Source organism: Pelobates fuscus, chromosome 7 (genome assembly GCF_036172605.1).
Source record: "Pelobates fuscus isolate aPelFus1 chromosome 7, aPelFus1.pri, whole genome shotgun sequence".
NCBI lineage: Eukaryota > Metazoa > Chordata > Amphibia > Anura > Pelobatidae > Pelobates > Pelobates fuscus.
Window position 1 is genome coordinate 149,701,848 of NC_086323.1, and position 21,833 is coordinate 149,723,680.

General features: G+C 38.7%; 1 protein-coding gene across 4 annotated transcripts in view; it reads right to left on the bottom strand.

Annotated features, from left to right (window-relative positions):
- Nucleotides 1-21,833, bottom strand: part of TAFA1 (TAFA chemokine like family member 1) — a 509,292-nt gene that overhangs the window by 159,194 nt on the left and 328,265 nt on the right. For all 4 annotated transcript variants that reach the window (XR_010084030.1, XM_063426809.1, XM_063426808.1 and 1 more), the window contains exon 4: nucleotides 10,009-10,149. Coding sequence is in view for 3 of the 4 variants with exons in the window: in XM_063426809.1 (XP_063282879.1) it covers nucleotides 10,009-10,149 (141 nt within the window). In the remaining variant the exon portion in view is untranslated. The remainder of the gene's footprint in view (nucleotides 1-10,008; nucleotides 10,150-21,833) is intronic.

The window sequence follows — 21,833 nt, forward strand, 5'->3', positions numbered from 1 at the left end:
TCGGGAGTACTACCATTTTAACCGCGTTTATTCTCCCTAACCATGAAAGCATAACTCCTTTCCATTTATGAAGTAGTTGTTTACACATTAGCGGCAGGGTAGATAGGTTATCCGTGATTATTCCCCTAAGGGTAGATGCTATTTTAATGCCCAAGTATGTAATGTGTGTGTGCCTCCAATCAAAGGAGAATCTCTCTTTTAGTGTGTGCACCGTGTGCGATGTAAGTCGTATTGGTAATGCCTGTGTCTTAGTCTGATTTAATCTATAGTACGAGATCGCACTGTATTCATCTAAGATGCGCATGAGGTGGGAGAGCGATTGTGTCGGATTGGACAGGGAGATCAGGACGTCGTCTGCAAACATAGATAGTTTGTATTCTTTCTGAGATACATGTATCCCTGTAATTTCTTTGCTGTTTCGTATTTTGTATGCTAAAGGTTCCAATGATAGGGGCGATAAGGGGCATCCTTGGCGGGTGCCATTCGTTATTGGAAAGGGTGTTGATAAAAAACCTGCGTTCGACACTCTAGCTGTGGGGCTGGAGTATAAATTTAAGATGCCTTGTATAAAAGCAGTAGGGAATCCAAATTTTTCTAGAACTTGTGTCATGTAGCACCAGTTCAGTCTGTCGAAGGCCTTCTCCGCGTCCAGCGCTAAAAGAAGGCCTTCCATGTGTCTTGATTCCATATGGGAAAGAACATTCAGGATTTTTCTCGTATTGTCCGAACCCTGCCTACTTTTAACAAATCCTGATTGGTCGTTGTGTACAATACGCGTCAAGATATGTTTCATTCTTTCAGCTAGGATTTTAGCATAAATTTTCGTGTCACAATTTAGAAGCGATATGGGTCTAAAGTTTTGACATAGTGTGGGTGGTTTACCCGGTTTCGGCAGTGTGGAGACGTGGGCCTGTAACATCTCAGGTGGCATGGTGCCCGTGAGAAAACAATGATTCAGGAGCTTTGTGAGATAGGGGGTGAGATTTTTAGAGAAAGTTTGGTAATAAATATTAGGGAGGCCGTCTGGGCCTGGTGATTTATGTGCTGGCAACTGGCCGATCACTGTTGACAGTTCTGTCTCGGTGATCGGTTGTATGAGAAGATCAATTTCTGTCTGTGTTAATGTAGGAATGTGGATCGAGGCTAAGAATTTTTGTATCTGGGTCGCAAATGGGGTATGTGTGTTAGCGTCTTCTCGGAGATTGTATAGTTTTTTATAGTATTGTGCAAATTCGTCTACAATATGTTGGGGATTAGTCACTTTGCAGTTGTTTGAGGATAGTAGCCATGCTACTCGGGAGTTGGCCATGCGTGTTTTTAGCTTGGACGCCAGTACGGAACCGGATTTGTTCCCATGGGCAAAAAATTTATATTTACATCTCTGCAGTATATAATTGGTTTTGTCTAAGTCAATTTCATGTAGTTTATGTTGGAGTTCCCTCAGTTCACTCTGTTGTTTCAGTGTAGGGCTTGTTTTGTTGGCATGTGTGAGGGTTGTTATGTCTTTGATAAGGTTATTATATGTTTCTTCCCTTTTCTTTTTTGCGCGGCTTGCATGTTTAATAAATAACCCTCTGACTACTGCCTTATGAGCCTGCCAAATCATATCTATGGAGGAGTGTTGAGTGTTGTTTATTTCGAAATAGGAGTCAAGATCTTCCTTAATTTGGGCTAGTATATGGGGATCTTTCAGGAGCGTTTCATTAAGACGCCATGTACCCTGACCTATATTAGAAAATTTCTCTTGTATTGATATAGTGATAGGAGCATGGTCAGACCATGTTATAATTCCTATGTGTGCTGCTTGTATGTTCGGTGTTGTGGATGCGTGAATCAGGAATCGATCAATACGTGAATATGAGTTATGAACCTGGGAATGAAACGTGTAGTCTTTGTCCGAGGGATGTAAGACCCTCCATATATCTAATAGGCCCGCTGTATGTATTGCTGTCCTGAGTTGTGCTGCTATGTTAGAGCGCTTTTGAGCTGATGCTCTTGCGACCGAGTTCTCGGAGGTTGTATCTAATCCACTGTCTAGGACAAAATTTGTGTCCCCTCCCACAATTAGCGTCCCGAACGAGTGGGATTGAGCTAATGAAATTATCTTGTTTGCATAGTCCACTTGATTATCGTGGGGACCATATACATTTAAAAGCGTGTATGGTGCATTGTTTATGAGACATTGTACGAGGAGGAATCTACCTTCTTTATCCCGTACTATTTTATGGGTCGAATAGGCCACATCTTTAGGTATCAATATTGACACCCCTCTTTTCTTCTTAATATATGCTGTGTGAAATCCCAGCGGGAACGATTTGGAACAAAATTTAGGCATACTAGATTTCAAAAAATGGGTTTCTTGAAAGAAGGCAATACTCGCTTTCAATTTAACTGCTTCTGCTAAGGCGAGCCTCCTCTTGTGGGGGGAGTTCAAGCCTTTGGCGTTAAGGGATAATATGGTTAAAGCCATGGCCAGTCCCGGGTTGGGGTTAGTGTGTCAAGTGCCCATATAGGTATCTCGACCCGTTTACTGTCCCTGTCTACTTGTACTATATACATCGTCACCTTTAAACATTGTTGATGAAATGGAATACCATAGTTTGACCTATTATAAATTACATGTCGCCTCATATATGGCATCTGTGAGTACTTGCATAAGACAATTGGAATAATTAGGCGTAAACCTGCTTGCGGACCTCTGGGGCTAATGATATTCAATAAGAGTTGCTTTTCATTGGTACATGAAAATGGAGTCCGTGATGGGGGGGTAGGGTATGGAGGAAATAGGTAAAAAACTTTCAGCCCTAAGGCAACTATGTACAGAAAGACAGACCAGGACATAGTGTCCAGTGTCAAAATAGAAAATATCGGCCCTATGGAGCCAGAGTGGGGGAGGGCAATTGTAGACAATATGGTTAACCTCTTATACTTTTAGAGTGTGTTTGGAAAATAATAATTCCAGCCACCTCTGGGTGGTTATCGGTCTACCTCATGAGACCCTCATGTCATGGGTACAATTAAAATGAGAAACCATGTCACCGCTTTGTTACCTAGCAATCAAAGGTGCGTCATAAAGGGGAAAACATAAACATATGACGCATATTAAAACATTCTAAACAGAGCATAGCATATGTTAAATAACCAAATTAGTGCATATGATCAATCTCACGTGTCTCCGTGCGGCCTCATTTAAGAGGGTAAGGATTACACTGCGCCAGCCGGCAACTAGTGTGTTACAGTCTCATTTATGTCTTGTCAGGTGAGACCAGTCCTTAGAGATTTTCGTGGGCGATTTGCGTATATCACTCGTGTGGGTATTATCTTCCGCGTGTTCAATAGCAATGTCCCAGTCTTTCAGTAATTTCAGCCCATCCGGTACTGACTTTATCTGGTGCTCCGAACCGTTCTTCTTGAGAAGAAGACACGTGGGGTAGCCCCATTTATATGTGATTTCGGCATTCCTCAGTGCCTTGGTAATCGGCATAAATTCTTTACGTTTCATAAGGGTGGCGGCTGATAAATCCACAAATAATTTGATTCCTACATATTGCGCCGGTATATTATTGGCTATCCGCGCCGTACGCATTATCTGTTCTTTGGCAGTAAAATGGTGCACCCGGGTGATCACATCCCTGGGTATAGATGGCGCCAGGAATCTTGGTTTCGGCAGCCTGTGTATGCGATCTAGGCAGAGATCCCGATCTGTAAGTTCCGGGCAAAGGGTTTTGAAGAATGTTATGGTGTATTCCCGTAACATAGACGGTCCAATGTCTTCAGGTATCCCCCTTAGACGAATATTGTTGCGCCTGTCTCGGTCCTCATGATCTGCTATTTTAGCTGTGAGGAAGGCGACTTTCTCCTCTAAGGAATCATAGGCCCCTGCCAGGGTGTTATGGGCCTCAATGATCTCCTCAGACTTGTCTTCTAATAAAGAAGTTCTCTCACCAATTGCTTGGATATCTGCCCTTACATCACGGGCCAATTTAGAGAAGTCTGCTTGTAGAGATTGTTGCAGCTCTTGCAGCATTCTGTGGAGAGTTTTTTCCGACGCTGGGAGAGCCGTTCCCAGTGAGATGGAAGTGCTGTCGCTCCTGTCAGAGCACGCTGTGGGTGAGGAAGGGCCGCCGGCGCCATTTTGTGGAGACCGTCGCGGAGATGTTAGTGCCGCGATCTGCAGTGTAGCCGGGCGCAGTTTATTCTTTTTCGCTGTTCTCTGTGCCATGGCGGTTCAGGTAACGTGTGGTTATGTTTGGTGGCTGGTAAAGGTCGGTAATGCTTTTCTAATTGCTGTAGATTTGATACCCTCGTTGGAGCTGACGGCTCACACAACCATTTCCTCGAGCTGCCAGGCCACGCCCCCAGGGATAGTGAATTTTATTAGATGAATTTTTTTTAAATGTCAGAATTTTTTGTAAAAACTGATTATTCAAAGACACAACAATTAATATGTGGGGTAATATCTATTTATATTCCCCCAATTTGTGAAAAAAATTCAAATTGACACACGTGGTAAAAGGCTGAACGTGATGCATTTGTTTAGTCAATATTATGATGTAATGAGGTAAATATATAAATATTGCAATATAGCAACCTATGTTAATACATAGATTTCTGTTAGCTTTCTACAATAAAAAAACAGGCAAGTGAATACACAGAAACCTTTACAGGGTCCAGAAAGGGTTCATCAAGGTTACTGAATGGCATCCTGGTGGGATGAAAGCTCACTACAGAAAGCACGAAGTTAGGGCATTTGCAACAAATGGAGAACCTTCAAATGTGAGTATCCTTTTTGTGTTTTACTATTTACATATAGTTATTTAAAGGATTACTCAAAACACCATAATACTTTGGTCATTAAGTCAAATCAGCCATACCTCCAGCAGTACCATGAGCTAGTCCGTAACGAAAATTCCAGGCTGGCTAATGTTACATCTGCATATTTGGCATCTGTCATCAGTACGCACAGCATACTGGCAGCAGATGACAAATGGTGGCACTGTCCTTCCCTCCATGCTGGCTAAGTTCTCTCCTCAGTCTTCCTCCTACAGTGAGGGGGGAATGGCATCCTCAGAGGAAGATCAGTCTGCAGCAAGAATGGCCATTGCACTGGATCAAAAGAGTTTTCTTATTTCATAGTTTGCTGGCATGGTTCCCCTTAAAAGAAATACAAAGGTTACTATAACCAAAAACAGTGTATTATTAAACACCTTTTTGAGGTTGAAGTAACCATATATTATTATTGATTATTTTGCATATATTTCAATGCATTACAAAAAAAAAGAATGGGTCAGTTTTATCCTATAGTCACGGGAGGGCTGGCATGGGGAGCCGAAAGGTAAATGCCCACTTTGGCGCTAGCATACATGAATTATTGTTTGAAGTCTAACTCCATTATTCAATGGATTAAACAGTGGGACATTTTGAGTGTATATTGGCACAGTGAGACATGAGTGAGGAAGCATGGTTTTTGTATGGACTTAATCTAAATATTTTCTAGGAATGAACTAGCCAGCTGTACATATGATGTCCCCGTGCTTACAAGTGACTGCAGGGTGAGTTAAAGCCATGCTCATGATGTTCATAATACATGCCAATTGTAATTTGTGGCATTGGAGTTACAGGTAGGCACATATCTTTGTGAATCTGCAGGTTGTGAATGAGTGAAAAAGTATTTTGTCCCCGGGCCAAAAGTTGTCAGCTATTTTCTGCCTGGAGTTTCGCTTCAAAATGGCTGCTCCAGTTGATAGACAAGTTAACTTTTAAGCTGGCAGCAACTCCCAATGTTTGTACAATACTTATCACTTATTTTATTCTGTATCTGTTTAATAAGATGGAGATTTGTATTTGTATTCAAGCCTATCTGTATTTTGTTTAACGTCAATAAAACTCACTATTTAGTAACTTAAACCCACAGAGTGTTATTGGTCTGAGCAAAACCAGAACAGATCAATTATTTTCATTTGGCAAGAACAACCCTTTTCCTTTAAGTCTCCTTTAAGTCTACCACCAAAAAATCTGAATTTCCTGCTTGGTTTGCAAAGTCATTACAACGTCCATAGATTTTCCTCATAGAATAAAATGTTTCACATTGTTCATACAGACAGCACATTAATAACTTGGGAATCTAAAATCTCTCTTTTTTTTTTTTATCTGAGTTGGACGCCAGCTATAGGGACAAAGTAGCTGAAGCCTTGCTTTTAATACAACATTATTTTTCTAGCCTATGAAATGAAAATTGATTGCCGGTACTTTTTTTAAGAGTGTTTCATTTTTTATTTTTTTTCTATGCCACTGGAAGTATGTGTGATATAAATATAAAGCATATTGATTTTCTGACAAGGAGCTGTTTTAACTTAATTTATTGAGGACATACTTATAAAATTCCACGTTGTTAGCGTTTCTCAGCTATATGTATTCAAACTAGTATTAAGAATTACTTAAAGTGGCCATGTCACCTAAGCAGTGTGTAACAGTAATACAGTTTTCCCATAGATCACTAAAAAGATATATAAATACACACACAGATATTTACATGCACACATAAATGTCATGTGTCTGTCTGAAGCAAAAACACAAATATGAGAACAAGAAAAAGCTTAGAGAAACCCAATAGCTTGCCCTTTGGCTAATCCCTGCTAAGTTCTCAAATAGTTTTTGCGCAATTGTATAACTACAAAAAGAGCCTATACCATTTGCATATCAGACTGTTCCTGTCCATAAGGGCCTTATATAGGCCTCGCCAGCAAGGTGTAGCTGATGGCATCTCTCAAGGCACAGTGAGCACAGGGTCCATCTGCTCATATTTCTGTATCTCTGGCATTATCTGATTGTAATAGTGGAGTTTTACTCTGATATTTCGCAGAAGCTCCTCTCATGGCTGTCAGTATGGCCGTCACTAGAGACAGGTTAATCCTGCAAAGAGCATTGCCATACCTGCAGAACAGCAATGATTTCAGCTGTGGGGCTAAAACAAAAAAAGGGGGCAGGCTGCATGCCATTCAGACCACCTGTGTGTCACAACTGCTAGTGTAGTCCAGCACGCTGAACTATCCAACATCTACATAGAACAGAACGGAAAGGACAGAATGTAAACCGGTCCTTAGAATGGCTGGACTAATACGTTAAAGACAGAGAATGGTCAAGGGATTGCCGAGGTCAAGAAAGCCAGAAATAAACAAAACCGTAAAACAAGCCAAGTCAGGGAAGCCAGAAATCAGGAATAGCCAAGGTCAAAATACCGGTAATAGCAATAACAGGAATAGAAAACGTATTCTCAGGAACCAGGACAGGAAACCATGACAGGGCAAAGAACTGGAAAGCTTCAGGGATTTAAATATCCCTCCTTAGACTGTAATTGGGCAGAGGGTGACCTCTGACCCCAGAATGTGCGTCTGCGTCGGTGTCGTGACGTCACACGCACGTTCGTGTGACCCAGGGGGACGGAGTCATCGATGGCGGCGACCGCATGGTCAGCGCCATCTTTATTTCGGGCAGGCTACCAGGAGGACCCGGTGTAGTGGCCCCTGACTCACCGCTGAGCAGGTAAGCTCAGTCTGTCGGCACGGTCGCACCACGCGGTGAGCCGTGACACTGTGGTATTGGTGTCTATAGAGTCTCAATAATGAAAATACATTCTAATGGTTCAATATGATTACTGAAGAGCAATTTATCCATAGAAAAGTACTATTCTGCAGGCAGAGCAAGCCTTTACTCTGCTAAGAAAATCCAGACCATTGGGCCTGGTGTGGTCAGTCTTCAAAAAGTTCAACATTATGGATAGATGCTCACCAAACTCCTTTCAGTTAATTGAATACACTCTTTCTAGAGAACATATTCACAAAGCAGGGAAAATACAGTTTTTCAGTACGGCTTGCTTCCCATTTTTTTTTCTACTTAATCTGTTGGCAATTAATTTCCATTTGTAATATTTTCCTTGTAGAGAACTGAGAAATATGATGGGTGTATCTATATTAGGTACTGTTGGTTGTATATATATTAGGCACTGCAAATGTTTCTGAACTACATTACCCATGATGCTCAGAAAGCTTAGTGATCTGATAAAGAAGAGTTCAGAAGCATCTGCAATGGCAAGTACACCAGATCAATAGTGTAAGAAGTTTCCTGAGGGATCCAATTATGCTCGTTAAATAATGACATTCTTAACTAGAACTAATCCAGTGCTAGGGATTAAAAATCCTTTCACAATGTCCCGTAAATTTCTAAACTTGACACTTTAACTTGAACGAATACTCCAAGCAATATAACCACTATAGTATGCTGCGAGCAGGTGCCGTACCCCGCTTCCTCTCAGCAGGAAGTGACCAACTTGTTATCAAACAGTTTAGCTACTTAGATTGGGTACCAGGGCAGTCTTGACACCAGGATAACTACAGTGCACTCTATAGAATATGGTGCTTGGAGTGTTCATTTAACAGTATAAAAATCTAATAATCTGTTTATTAAAAAGAGCTGCATGATTCCAAGATAGAAGCTTCTTTTTAGCTCAGCTATTTGCATTTTGGTTAAAAATCATCAAAACATGTATTTTTTTTAATAATAAGCTCTACTCTAAAAATATCTACTGCCTTATGTAAAACATGTGCAAAGCATAAAAATAAATAAATACAAAAAAAAAATAGCAGATAATCTCAAGTTATTCAAAATAGCCTTTTCTATAAATAATATAATGTACATAATCAACCAACACAGACATTGTAAACTACAATAGAATCATCTGGACGTTTCAAGAACAATGACATTAAACTGTGTCTAAGTGGTTGTTGTACTACAGATGATTGTCACTTAGCACTAACCCACATAAGTACTTATAGAGAAGTGATAAATAATCCAGAATGAGCATTTGGCGATGTTCACAGCACAAACAAACCTGTCATACGACAATTGAGTCTTTTCAGAATATAAACAACCTGTCTGATCAGAAAACGAACTTCGTAAATTCCATAGTGCTTTCACATATTTTCATAGCTAACGTTTGTATCTCAATGAGGTTTCCTTATCTCCAGTGTTTTCAGAAAATCATCTAACATGACAAATGTAAGACCCTTCATAAAATGGCAAGAGGCACATCTTGTGTAAACTAGAGTCTTGGTGGCCCACCTACCACACAGTAAAATGCTTCCCCAACTGCTCATATTTTACACTTATAGTGTAACATCAGTAAGGGGGTTTAAAAAAGTAATTTCTTAAGTAGAAATGTGAGCAACTAAGCTGGGAAATATTTTTATTGGAGGCTACAGATGGGGAGTTAGTACAGTTAAGAGTTTGCACACTCATTTCCTTTTGAGGTATACCCATAAATAATAGCAATTTCTTACTTCAGCAATACAATACAATCAAATACTAAACATTGTTATAATAAGATTTCTATCTCCAAGAAAGCATTTATTATTAATCGACTACAACATTTTTAGTAGGGGAGTTATGCGACCAATTAAGAAAAATAGAATTCACTAGCTAACTGCTGGTATAAAGAAGCTAAAATAATTTGAGATGATAGCCTTTAACATCAAAACAAAATCTAGTGTTAAAAGAGAGCATATAGTAGAGTACCTCCATATTTTTGTGTTATGTCTATCAAATATATATATTTATTATGCCATGATGTTTACCCTCATCTCCCCCTAAACTTATCTGGGGTTGTCCCACCAACCCCCAATTATTAAACTAAGTAGTAGGGGAGCATTTAAAATAGAAGACAAATGCTGATGTTGTCGCATACAAACAGTCTTATATTCTCACTGTGCAGTGCTTCAGAATATATTGGAGTTTTATAAATAAAATAAATATTAATTTAGAAAAACATGACGCACACTATTGTTTTACATATAACATTGTTCGTCAAGAATAAAATAAGTCTGTTTGTTTTTTGCTGTTTTATTTTAATTCTTCCATGCAAAGTTCAATGTATTATCCTTTGAGTTTTCTCAGTGTAGACATTTTTTTTCTAAGACTATTTAACAGTAGAATTAATTTGAAGTATATACTTGCCATCAACACAAGAGGGTCGGTTTCTGGTTGTACCTGCGACCTTCCCAGGGAGACAAGAACATTTCACTGTTTGTGATCTCTCCTCAATTCGATTCTTATTACAGCATCTGTGTGCTGCTATAACCTCACAAGTTCCTCCTTCTGTTAAGACACAAAGAACATTAGCAAAGGGTTAGTGCGAGTGCCTAGACATTTCTACAAAATACCAAGAAGTCAAACAGCAAAAAGAATATTTACACTGGTGGCAGGGGCCGTTTTGTTACATCCAGCTCTTACTCAAGGAAAATGCAAAACAACTCATCATGCAATATTTCAGCTGTCAGTGTTTTGGGGATTGCAGAATTGCTGAATAATAGAGTACACAAAAATGTGTTGTCCGATGCAGAATTTTGTGCACACTGTACTTTTTCTTCTCTTCATTTTATTTTTTTGGTTTCTTTATTCCTTAGTGTCCAGCCATACAGAGGTAACAATAACTCAATCCAAAATAATGAAAACCGCGCTTTGCTTAAAATGGGTACTGAGTTTGTTTTACAAATGAAATATGATGTTATCAAGATTTTAGAATTTCAATAACTTAAAATTACATTGAAAGCTGGAAAAAGGAATGCATAAAAGCATAAAATACACACACACACACACACACACATTTATTACAATACACATATATTGCAATCATACATATATGCACATATTACACCAACATATCCATACGATAGACACATTATATACACTGATAGGTCTCACACAATATACACATTATATTTTATAAATTACATGCCTTAACACTGCATATACATCATACACACTAAACAACCAATTGTTGTTTAGACAAGACATAAGTAGTCAAGCTGTGATTGCAACAGAGTTGGAGAATTTCTCTGTATCAGCTATCGTTGCCTTAATTTTATCATTTAAATGTAATTGTATATAGGAGGAAGAAGAGTGAATAAACCTGGCTAGACCTAGGGAAAAACCCCTACTAAAGACATAATGTGTGTGTAGTTTTATAAATATGTGTATATATCCAGTGTGCATATATGAATGCACTTATGGGTTCATATAAGTCCACAATTGATCATTTATATGGGCACTTGGGTATAGTTTTAGATAGGTCTGCAACATACAGTTAAAGGAACATTCCAAACACCAAAACCACTACCTCAGACAGAGAGCCAGAAGATCTCAGTATGATTTAACTCTGCAGTACAAGCCTTAGCTCAGGAGACCTATAGGAAGCCACTAAGTAATAGCTTCCAGCTTTAAGGCTAAGGTAGTGAAGTATTCTGATGGACCCCAGGTAAGATGTCAGTTAGGTTCATCACAACGTTTAGGTCCAGGCACATAAGGCCTTTAATGCAGCTTTAGGCCCAATAGTGCATTCCCGTCAATAAATATTTCTGATATTTTGGGTCCCTTTGACTTGTTTTCTAACTACAGTTTTCTTTTCCTCTCTATGGAGGTACCGTGAATTATGCTTGATAATCCTAAGGATTGGATTATACTACTATATTTTTTTTCTCCTCTAGTATTGGTCCATATCTTATGTGTAGGATGCCTTGGTTCTCTTGACAAAACCTAGCTTTTCATTACAACTCTGGCATCTATCTGTGGACACTAGAAAAGATAGCTTGTGAGCCATGGACACATCAAGATAGTAATTTAAAAAAAATGCTTCCTATGTCCTGTTATGTGCTGGAATATGAATGTTCAGGTCACTATCCCATAGATTTCTGAAGCAAGGTAGTCTGTCGTCATTCAGAGAATTGTAACCAAGTTTCTGTGGGGCATATTGGACATGCACATATTTTACAATACAGTTGAAATTTGGAGCATTCTGCAGATTTTAAATAATGTTTAAGCTGAAGATAATTCCAAAGTCAAAGAAAAAATTATGGGACTGCTTTCAGTAAGAATACGAAGTACAGAATAATTTATATATCTAAAAAATAGTTACTATATCTGTACTGTTGTGAAACAAGGGGAGCAGAGACATAAATAAAGTTAAAACGTAAAGAAAGGATAAATTGTGTTCTAGGGCAGCAAGGGAACAAAATAACGAGGTATTCCTCTTACTACGGCAGCAATGTCAATTTTCGAATGTGCCTGAGACCAGTGGGGTAAAATTATTTTGATCAAATGTGATCAAATATGGATTTAATTAAACTTATATAGAGAAGTGGTGGTTTCATTGAGGAATGGTCTGAATTTGGTAGTTCAGAGAAAGTTCAACTTTAATTTTACCGAAAACAAAATGATATCAGCCTGATGGACAATTACAAGCTCTTTCATTGCTACTATACAGTACTACTGATTTTTTTTAATAAGCAGATATTCTCTAGGGATGTGCATGGGAAAAAATTTGGTTCGGTTCGGAAATTCAGGTGAGTAAAAAAAATGTGTCTGTTTCGGCAATTCGGACCAATGGCATTCGGTTCGGCACTTCGGAACTGCTGAACAGCATTCAGTTCGGACATTCGGCAACGCAGCATTCGGTCATTCATTTCGGAGATTCGGCATTCGTTTCAGGCATTTGGCAGTTCGGAATGTCGTTAGTTTTGAAAAATAAGCATTTGTGTGTTTTTTTCTTAAACAGCAATGTTTTACATTGCACAGTGGACCACAGCAGCACCAAGACCACTTAATCTTAAATAAGTGGCCTGGGTTTAGTTAATAATTACTAGTGTTAGTTTAGTATATATACAATTTACAAAATGATATTTTCACTGCACAGATAGTGTAGCCAATCAGGTAGCACTACCAGCATGTAACACTTCTGCACACTATATAGTCCCACCACTGTGACGCCATCTTTGTGGAGAGCTTAGGAGCAGAGAGTGAGCAGAGTGTGAGAGGTTTAGCAGAGAGAAAGTGATTTGTTTGTGAACAAGCAAGTAAGAGTGTGTTGAGAGGGGAGAATGTGAGGAGGACGTGGATGATCCATTATGGTTTCTTTGTTTTATTAAATTCTTATTTAAATTAAATAACAGAAAACTAAAAAACACACAATTAATCACTATAGCAAAGTCACAATGTAGCAGAGAGACACCCTGTCAATCAGGTTACCTGGCAACAGCTAAAAAACACAAAATTAATCACTGCAGTAAAGTCACAGTGCAGCAGAGACAAACCCTGGCAATCAGATTACCTGGCTTGCACAGCCACTCACCCACCCTCCCCTCTTCAAAAAAAAAAGAAACAAAACACAGAAAAAAAAAGGCAAAACTTACTCTCTCTCTCTCTCTCTCTCTATGGAATACACACTTAAAAGCAATGTGGCTCCCCAAGTTTGCAACAAGTAAAGTACAATAAATGTAATGTAATGTATCTCTCTCAGTCTCTTGTGCTATCACAACTAGTCTGGTCACATGAATGCAAGCCAACACCCTGAGAGCCTAATTTATATACCATCCCACCTCAATGACTCTGTGTGCCTTCATTGGCCAAGTGTCAGTGACAAAATCACCATTATTTGGCTGTCCTCTAACATCAATCACTGGACAGGGAATAGTCAAACTGTATTGGGCAAGCAAGCATTACATCGCACAAAAGGAATTAGCTTATTGGTCAAGATTCCGGTCATCATTCGCGTAATTTTCCCTCCCTCTTGTTTTGCCACTTTTCAGAAATCCGGATCATTTTGGAGTTTCGGCACTTCCGAACTTCTGCACTTCGGCGCTTTGGAACCTCGGCACCTCGGACATTTGTAAGCATCCGAATGGTATGAAAATTGTACAAATGTACAATCGGAACTAAACGAATATTCTCCTACTCCATTAAATAACTGTAGAGATATGGGGCTAAAGAACCCCACATTCCAACCCCCCTCTCAAACAATGCCTAAGCTAAAGACTGCCAATTTTGATTCATGTACAATAAAAAAAAAGCACACAAATCGATACTTTAGTGTAAATTTCATCTACCATTAATAGGATAACTGAACAAATTACTAATCATTATAATCTTAATAATTCACATTAAAATTAATAATTTAACCGTGATTTAAAATCCCACATAACGCATACAGCTACATCTGAGTCTTATTTAGAAAATCAATTTATGTTAACAGTCTATTGGAGTAATAATCTCCTCTATAATTACCCAGTATCTTTAACCCAGATGTACCTATTTGTATTTTGTGTAAAGTTATTAGCCTTTGGAATCCTCAAATACAAACATAACAGCTCCTTAGACCTGTTTAAATAATGATGGTATCCATAATTACTTTGTGAACTAAGAACAGAACAATAAGAGGAATTTACCTGGGAATTTGAAGACTGGAAAACACGTTTATCATTGTGAGACAAAAATCAAGATGAAAATTCCAAAATAGTCTGTTCCCAGGTTTAAAGTACATCAGAGGTCATCATTTAATAAGGTATCCCTCTGCATAAAGTTCCACCAAGCATTTTAATTTGAAATGAGTAAGAGCAAATATTATAAATGACCTCTTGATTTTCCGTACACTAATTAAGAAGCCTCGGCTTAAAATAATTATTTACTGAACTGGGGCATCCAACTTTCCCACTCTAACTGTTGCCATTTCCCATAATGCACTTCCAGTGTTGAGTTGGCAGATAACTATGGCAGATCTATTCCAAATACAGCTGGAGAGCCAAGGCTTGGTCATTCTGTAGATCAGAAACATTTGTAGCAAGATTATTTTTCAGTCAGTTAAATAAAGGTAGATGCTATTTGTACAGTTTATAATGTTTTAAAATACTGAGTTATTTATATTTTATATATTTATATATATTTTATATATTTTATATATTTATATATTATATATATTTTATATATAATGCCATTTAAAGTAGAGTTGGTGCCTCTTGGTTTAAAAAAATTAACATTTTAAACAGAATGTCAAAAGAATCTGCAGTGACATAACTGGATTTGATTATTACTATGGGGGTCCACCTACACTGATCAGACACGACATTAAAACCACTGAAGGGTGAAGTGAATAACAGTGATTATATTGTTACACTGGCAACTGCCAAGGGGTGGGATATATTAGGCAGCCAGAGAACAATTTGTTCTTGAATTTCATGTGTTTGAAGCATTGGAAATTGGCAAGCAAAAATATCTGAGTGGCCTTGACAAATAGTGGTGGCTAGATGACTGGGTCAGAGTATTTTCAAAACAGAAAGTCTTGTGGGGTATTCCTTGTATGCAATAGTTACTACCTACCAAAAGTGGTGCAAGGAATGACAACCTGTAAACCAGTGTCAAGGTCATGCTCGCCCAAGGCTCATTGATGCACATGGGGGAACATGGCCCCACCAATGCTTCTAATGTCACCCTCACCTATATTAAAAGGAAGCTGCAGGTAATCTCAAGTGCTCAGTGAATTTGTTTTATTTTGTTACCAAGTTCCGTCTAAGCTCCCTGTGTTATTAAGCTGTGAACCGAACCTCTGGACTTCCAAAGCAACCTTGCCAAACTCTTTACTCCCTGGACACGGAACTGACTTTGACTAATCTCACCTCTTTATTCCAAACTGATATTGCTGAACTACAGACTTCTTACGCACGAAAAGGACTCTCTCTAATCACCAACCTCCACAAACAAGCTAAGTTCCAATGTTATACTGGGAATTGCTGTATTGTTCAAGTCATTCAGTTTAATCCTCTCAAAGGGTGAATCCAGTCAATACTAAAGTCAGTTCACTGTGCTTCAAAATATTCCTGTATTTAAATTGCAACCTGAATATTTACTGCACAACTCCTGCATATATACTTCTTGTTTATACTCTGCATATAATTCTATTGGATATTGTTTAAGTATTCAAATAAGGATCTACATACTAATTGCTACTAAGGGTTATTTCGTGATATCAAGACCTAAGCAACAAAACACTTACTTTAAATATTCTTAAAGTGACAGAATATCTTTATTTCTAAATATGCTATTGAGTTCCAACCAACTTTTATTCCTAAGTATTACACCACGTTGGTTTTGCTCACACAGAAGAAGTACTGTAGCTCACATTCATGAAAAATGTAATGCGAACTAGGATAGAATGGTGTCAGAACACACAGTACTTTGTAGTCTGTTGCATATGGGGCTGTGTATCTATAGAGCAGTCAGAGTGCCCTGTCCACCTCCTTCAATGGGGACGTGAGCAACAGAACAGGGCCATGAAGCAATGGAAGAAGGTTGACAGGTCTGATGGTTCATGGCATGTTTTCTTTTAGATCAGGTGGATGGCTGTGGGGAAGAGATGGCAGCAGGATTCACTCTGGGAAGAAGACAGGCTGGCGGAGGCAATTTTGTATTGGGAAACCTTGGGTCCTGGCACTCATGTGGATGGTTTTTTTTATATGAACCACCCACCTAACGATTGTTTCAGACCACATACTCCCCTTTATGACAATGGTGTTCCCTGATGGCAGTTCCATCTCATAGTACATATAAAGCTGTGTGAAGCAAGTGGATATGACAGAATCTGTGTCCCAGACTTCACAACAGGATTTCGGGTCCTGATCAATTTTCCTGATTTTGGGACTCCAGAGAACTGTCCCCAAAAGCACAGCATGAATACATCATTAGACACGCTCATGTTGTGCTGAGAGTAATCCACCATGTAGTGCGTGCTTAAGCAAGGCTCCCGGTATGGTCTGCTATGAGTGGTCCTAACCTCTTAGTCAGTCTGTCAGTCAAACTGATATGCATTCCTGTTGACACTCCCCTTCTGTCATTGACCACTTCCCCTTTCCAGGCGAGCCCACCCATGTTGAACATGGCCATTGACATACAGTTTATCACTAACATGCCCCTCAAGGCCGCTCACTCCCTGTCCTGATTTCATACATCCCAAAATTAACATGCGTGGGATTCTATGATATTTTTAAAACGTAGCATCCTATTAAACAGCTGTAACACCTATTGCTAAATAAGAATGCATGTGAGATGAGAATTAGAGGGGAATTGAGTAGTATGTCTCAAAAACGAACCATCATTCTAATAATCTAAATGCATTTAAAGACTACATAGGTGTATTCTTGTACTCTGTCATTCTTGCATTCTGTCATTCACACACACTGCATCCATGCATGTTTTTATACAATCAGTCAAATATAAATGTGATAATAACAACACGCTATAAACAGAAAAACACATGTACATTCATCTGGTATGAACATATGCATGTTGAGCCTATTTATTTTTATTTTTTTTAAAGCATATGAGAGGGTTTTATAAATGCCTGCAATATGCTGCTCATGGAAGAATCAGAAAAAAGTTTCATAAATGCCTGTATATCCAGAGAAGGATGATTTTAAATATCTTGTAAGTCTCTACTAGTTTTATTATCACATGTATATCTGTTAACCCCATGGTGACCAGACCATTTTTCAATTTTCTTACCATTAAGGACCAGGGCTGTTTTTACATTTCTACGGTGTGTGTTTAGCTTTAATTTTCCTTTTACTCATTTACTGTACCCACACATATTATATACCATTTTTTTCTCGCCATTAAATGGTCTTTCTAAAGATACACTTATTTTCATCATATCTTATAATTTACTATAAAAAAAATTATAAAATATGATTAAGTGTTTTTTTAAAAACACACTTTTTCTTGTTTTTTTAAAAACACAACTTTATCCCCCAAAATCTGTTACATATCTACAACCGCCAAAAAACACCCATACTAAATAATTTCTAAAATTTTGTCCTGTGTTTAGAAATACCGAATGTTAACATGTTCTTAGCTTTTTTTTTTTTTTTGCAAGTTATAAGGCAATAAGTACAAGTGGCACTTTGCTTTTTGCAAACCATTTTTTTTTTCAAAATGAACTTACATTGTAACACTGATATATGTCAAGAATGCCTGAATAACCATTCACATGCATATATTTTGTAAAATAAGACAACCTAAGGTATTAAACTTGGGGTGTTTTGACTCTTTTCAGGCAACCATTTTACCACCAATCTATGCCAAATAAAAAAGAAATACAAAAATTGGTAATTTTTTTGACACACATAGCAATTATGCTAATACATGTACTGAGAACTTTAAGGGTTACTGCCAAAGAACACCCCATTATGTGTCCAGCAACATCTCCTGAGTACAGTGATACCACTCATGTATAGGTGTGTCAGGTTCTCTGGGGGCTAAAAAACTGTATTTGGAGGGTGCGCATTCAAGTACCATGTCCAATTTGGGACTATTTGGGACCCATGTCCTATTTGGGACATTTTTGAAGCTGGCCAATGTAATTTACCCCTATCAAACCATATATTTTTGAAAAGTAGATGCCCTAGGGTATTTCAAATGGTGGTACTTTAATACTTTCCATGCACTAATTCTACCACCAGTCTTTGTCAAACTTTTGGGTAGTCATTGTTTATGTTATTTTTCTCTCACATTGTACTTTAGGCATGGATTCTCGGTTCCTGTTATGTGTTACTGACAAAGAACACCCCTATATGTGTTCAGCAACATCTCCCAAGTACAACAGTACCACCAATGTACAGGTTTTATTGTTTTTTGCAAACTTACAAGGGTCAAATGTAGGGCTTTCCCCTTTTTAAATGTTTGCACATTGAAATTTTCCAGATTAGTTTGCTGGGACTATGTTGTCTTTGAGATCGTATGGCAGCCCAGGAATGGAAAATTAACCCCATCATGGCATACCATTTGTAAAAGTAGAAAACCCACTGTATTCAAAATGGGGTATGTCCAGTCTTTTTAGTAGCCACTTAGTCACAAATCCTGGCCAAAATTAGTGTTTATATTAGTTTGTTTGGCATTTTTCACACATAAACTGCAATTTCACAGATGATATTATCAGTAAAATACATTTTACTGCTCTAAAACACTCATATTTGCGTAGAGTAATGTCTCATGAGTACAACAGTATCCCTTGAGTACAGGTTTTATGGTGATTTGGAAAGTTACAGGGTCCAAAATAAGATTTACCAATGCCTGTTTTTGTAAATTGCTATTTGCCAGATTGGCTATGTTGTCTTTGATGGGTTAAAAATTAGGTATGTCCAGTCTTTTGTAGTTGCCACGTAGCCACAAACGCTTGCCAAAGTTGGCATTCATATTTGTTTTTTGCATTTTTTTTTTACACAAAAACTGCACTTTTACTGGTGATATCATCGTCGTGATAAGTTTTACTTTTTAAAACACTCATATGTGTGTTCAGCAAATTCTCCCCAGTATAACAATACTCCGCCATGTAAAGGTGTTTTGCAAAGTTACGGGGTTAAATATAGGGCTTGCTAATTAAATTCTCTGGACTGTCTGCCTGGGTTGTCAGGCAGGTCCCTCAAATTATAATTAATAAAATCAAATAATTATGTAATTAATAGTTAAATATATATGTAGAATGTGTGGGCATACAGTGGAACCTTGGTTCTGGAATGCTTCAGTACTCAAACAATTCATATTCAAACAAAATATTTGAGAAAAAATTGCCTCGGTATTAGAACAAAACCCGGTATTAGAACAAAATCACACAGCAGTAACCTAGATGGCACCACTTTGAAACCTTGTTGGTATGATGCATCAACCTCCTAGCACTAGACAAAGCAAACAGAGATCCATTCTGTTTGCGAACAGAGCTCCACTCTGTTGGCAAACAGTTCCATTTTGTCAACAAACAGAGTAAAGTGAACATGTAAAGTGAAGTTACATTTTAATTTAATTTACATTATGTTGCATTTAACCCCTTAAGGACACATGACGTGTGTGACATGTCATGATTCCCTTTTATTCCAGAAGTTTGGTCCTTAAGGGGTTAAGGTATTATCAAACTGTAAAATGTGTGTTAAAATGCTGTACTTTTGAGGGTCAGGAACGGATTAATCTAATTTACATTAATTCTTATGGAAAATTTTGATTTGGTTTTCGAACAACTCGTTACTCAAACAGCCTTCTGGAACAGATTAAGTTTGAATTCCGAGGTTCCACTGTATATATAAATATAAAAATAAATAAAATGTTTTGCAACCGGCAATAACCTCAATATATTTGCACATGATACGTTATTAACTTTATTATTATTAAAGCTGTGGATGTTTTTGCCCATTGGAGTGGTCTGGGTGCCAACTCCCACTACTCTTAACCCTGCAACTGTAATTATTGCAGTTTTTAATAAACTGCAATAATTACCTTAATTACCCAACTGCAATAATTACCTTGCAGGGTTAACTCCACCTCTAGTGGCTCTCTACTAGACAGCCACTAGAGGGCACTTCCTGGATCTAGCCTGTGCTAGAGCGTCGCTGGACATCCTTATGCTGTGTGAGGACCTCCAGCGTCGCTCATTTACCCATAGGAAAGCATTGAAATGTATTTTCAATGCTTTCCTATGGGGAGCGCTAATGCGCATGCGCATTAGGTCTCCCCGGCCGGTGGGCGGGATCAGTCTCGCCCACCGACCGACGCAATGCAGAGGAGAATCGGTGGTGGAGGAAGAAGCAGCGACGTGGGACATGTCGCTGCCTCTGGTAAGTTACTGAAGGGGTTTTCACCCCTTCAGCAACCGGGGATTGGGGGGTGGGAGGGAGAGAGGACCTGCAGTGCCAGAAAAACTGATTGTTTTCCTGGCACTGGAGTTTCCTTTAAGAGTGTCACTGCTTGACTTTCTTCCATCTCTGACTGGATGTCCTCCCACTTCCTGAAATTCAATCTCTCTAAAACAGAGCTCCTTGTCTTTCCTCCTTCTAATACCGATCCTCCTCTTTCGCTCTCCCTTCAAGTTAGTGATATCCATCCTTGCAAGCATGCTGTCTTGGCGTCTTACTTGATTCTGGCCTCACCTTTGAGCCTCACATCCAGTATGTTGCCCAGGGCCGGACTGGGGATACACAGCAGCCCTGGAAAAAATCTATGCCAGCCCCATGTCATTGAGCCTTGTGTGTGAGTGTATATATATATATATATATATAGATATAGATATATATATATATATATATATATATATATATTTATTATGTGTATAAATTAGCAACTGGAGCAGGATAGTGGAGTGCAGGGGAATGTTGGTGTGTGAATGCAGATTAGAAGGGGTTGAGTTGCCAGCCAGATGTGAAACGTTATGAGCCACCTCAAATGCTTGTGCACAGTATTTTTTTTTTAAAATTACATTTTATTTATTCAAGTATGTACACAACTTCAATTTGTGTGTATGCAGAGGCATATTTGGATTGATAGTTTTATGTCTGTGTGTAAATGCAGGGCCATATTTGTATGTACTTTGTGTGGATACAGGTGCATATATATGGAGCAGGTCAATGTGTTTAAATGTAGGGACGTGTGTGTGTGTGGAGAGTCTGTGTGTGTGTGTGTGAATGCAGGGATGTGTCTGGAGGTTTGATGAGCGTAAAGGTGCAGAAGTGTGTAGTGGGTCAAACTGTTCTTGTGTATGGTAGGCACTGAATGTCTGCGTGAATGAAGTGGTCAATTTGTATCCCTCATTGTCTGTAGTCCATTTCCATCTCCCATAGCTTGTAGCCCATTACTGCTCCATAGTCTGTTTTTCCCCTCCTATTTCCCATAGGTAGAAGAAGCCTAGTCTTTGCCCTCTGTAGTTAGTAGCCCATTCCCTTCCCCCCGTAGTTAATAGCCTATGTTCCTCCTCTTCCCCCATAGATAGTACCCAGTCTCTCCCATAGAAGTAACCTACTCACCTCTTCTCCCCCGTATATGGTACTATATTCTCCTCCAAGTACTCAATTTCCTCCTAACCCCATAGATAGTATACATTCTACCCCCCAGTCCACCTCCCCATAGATAGTACCCCAATCCCTCCCCCATAGATATTGCCCCAATCACTCAACTTATAGACAGTGCCCCAATCCCCCTCC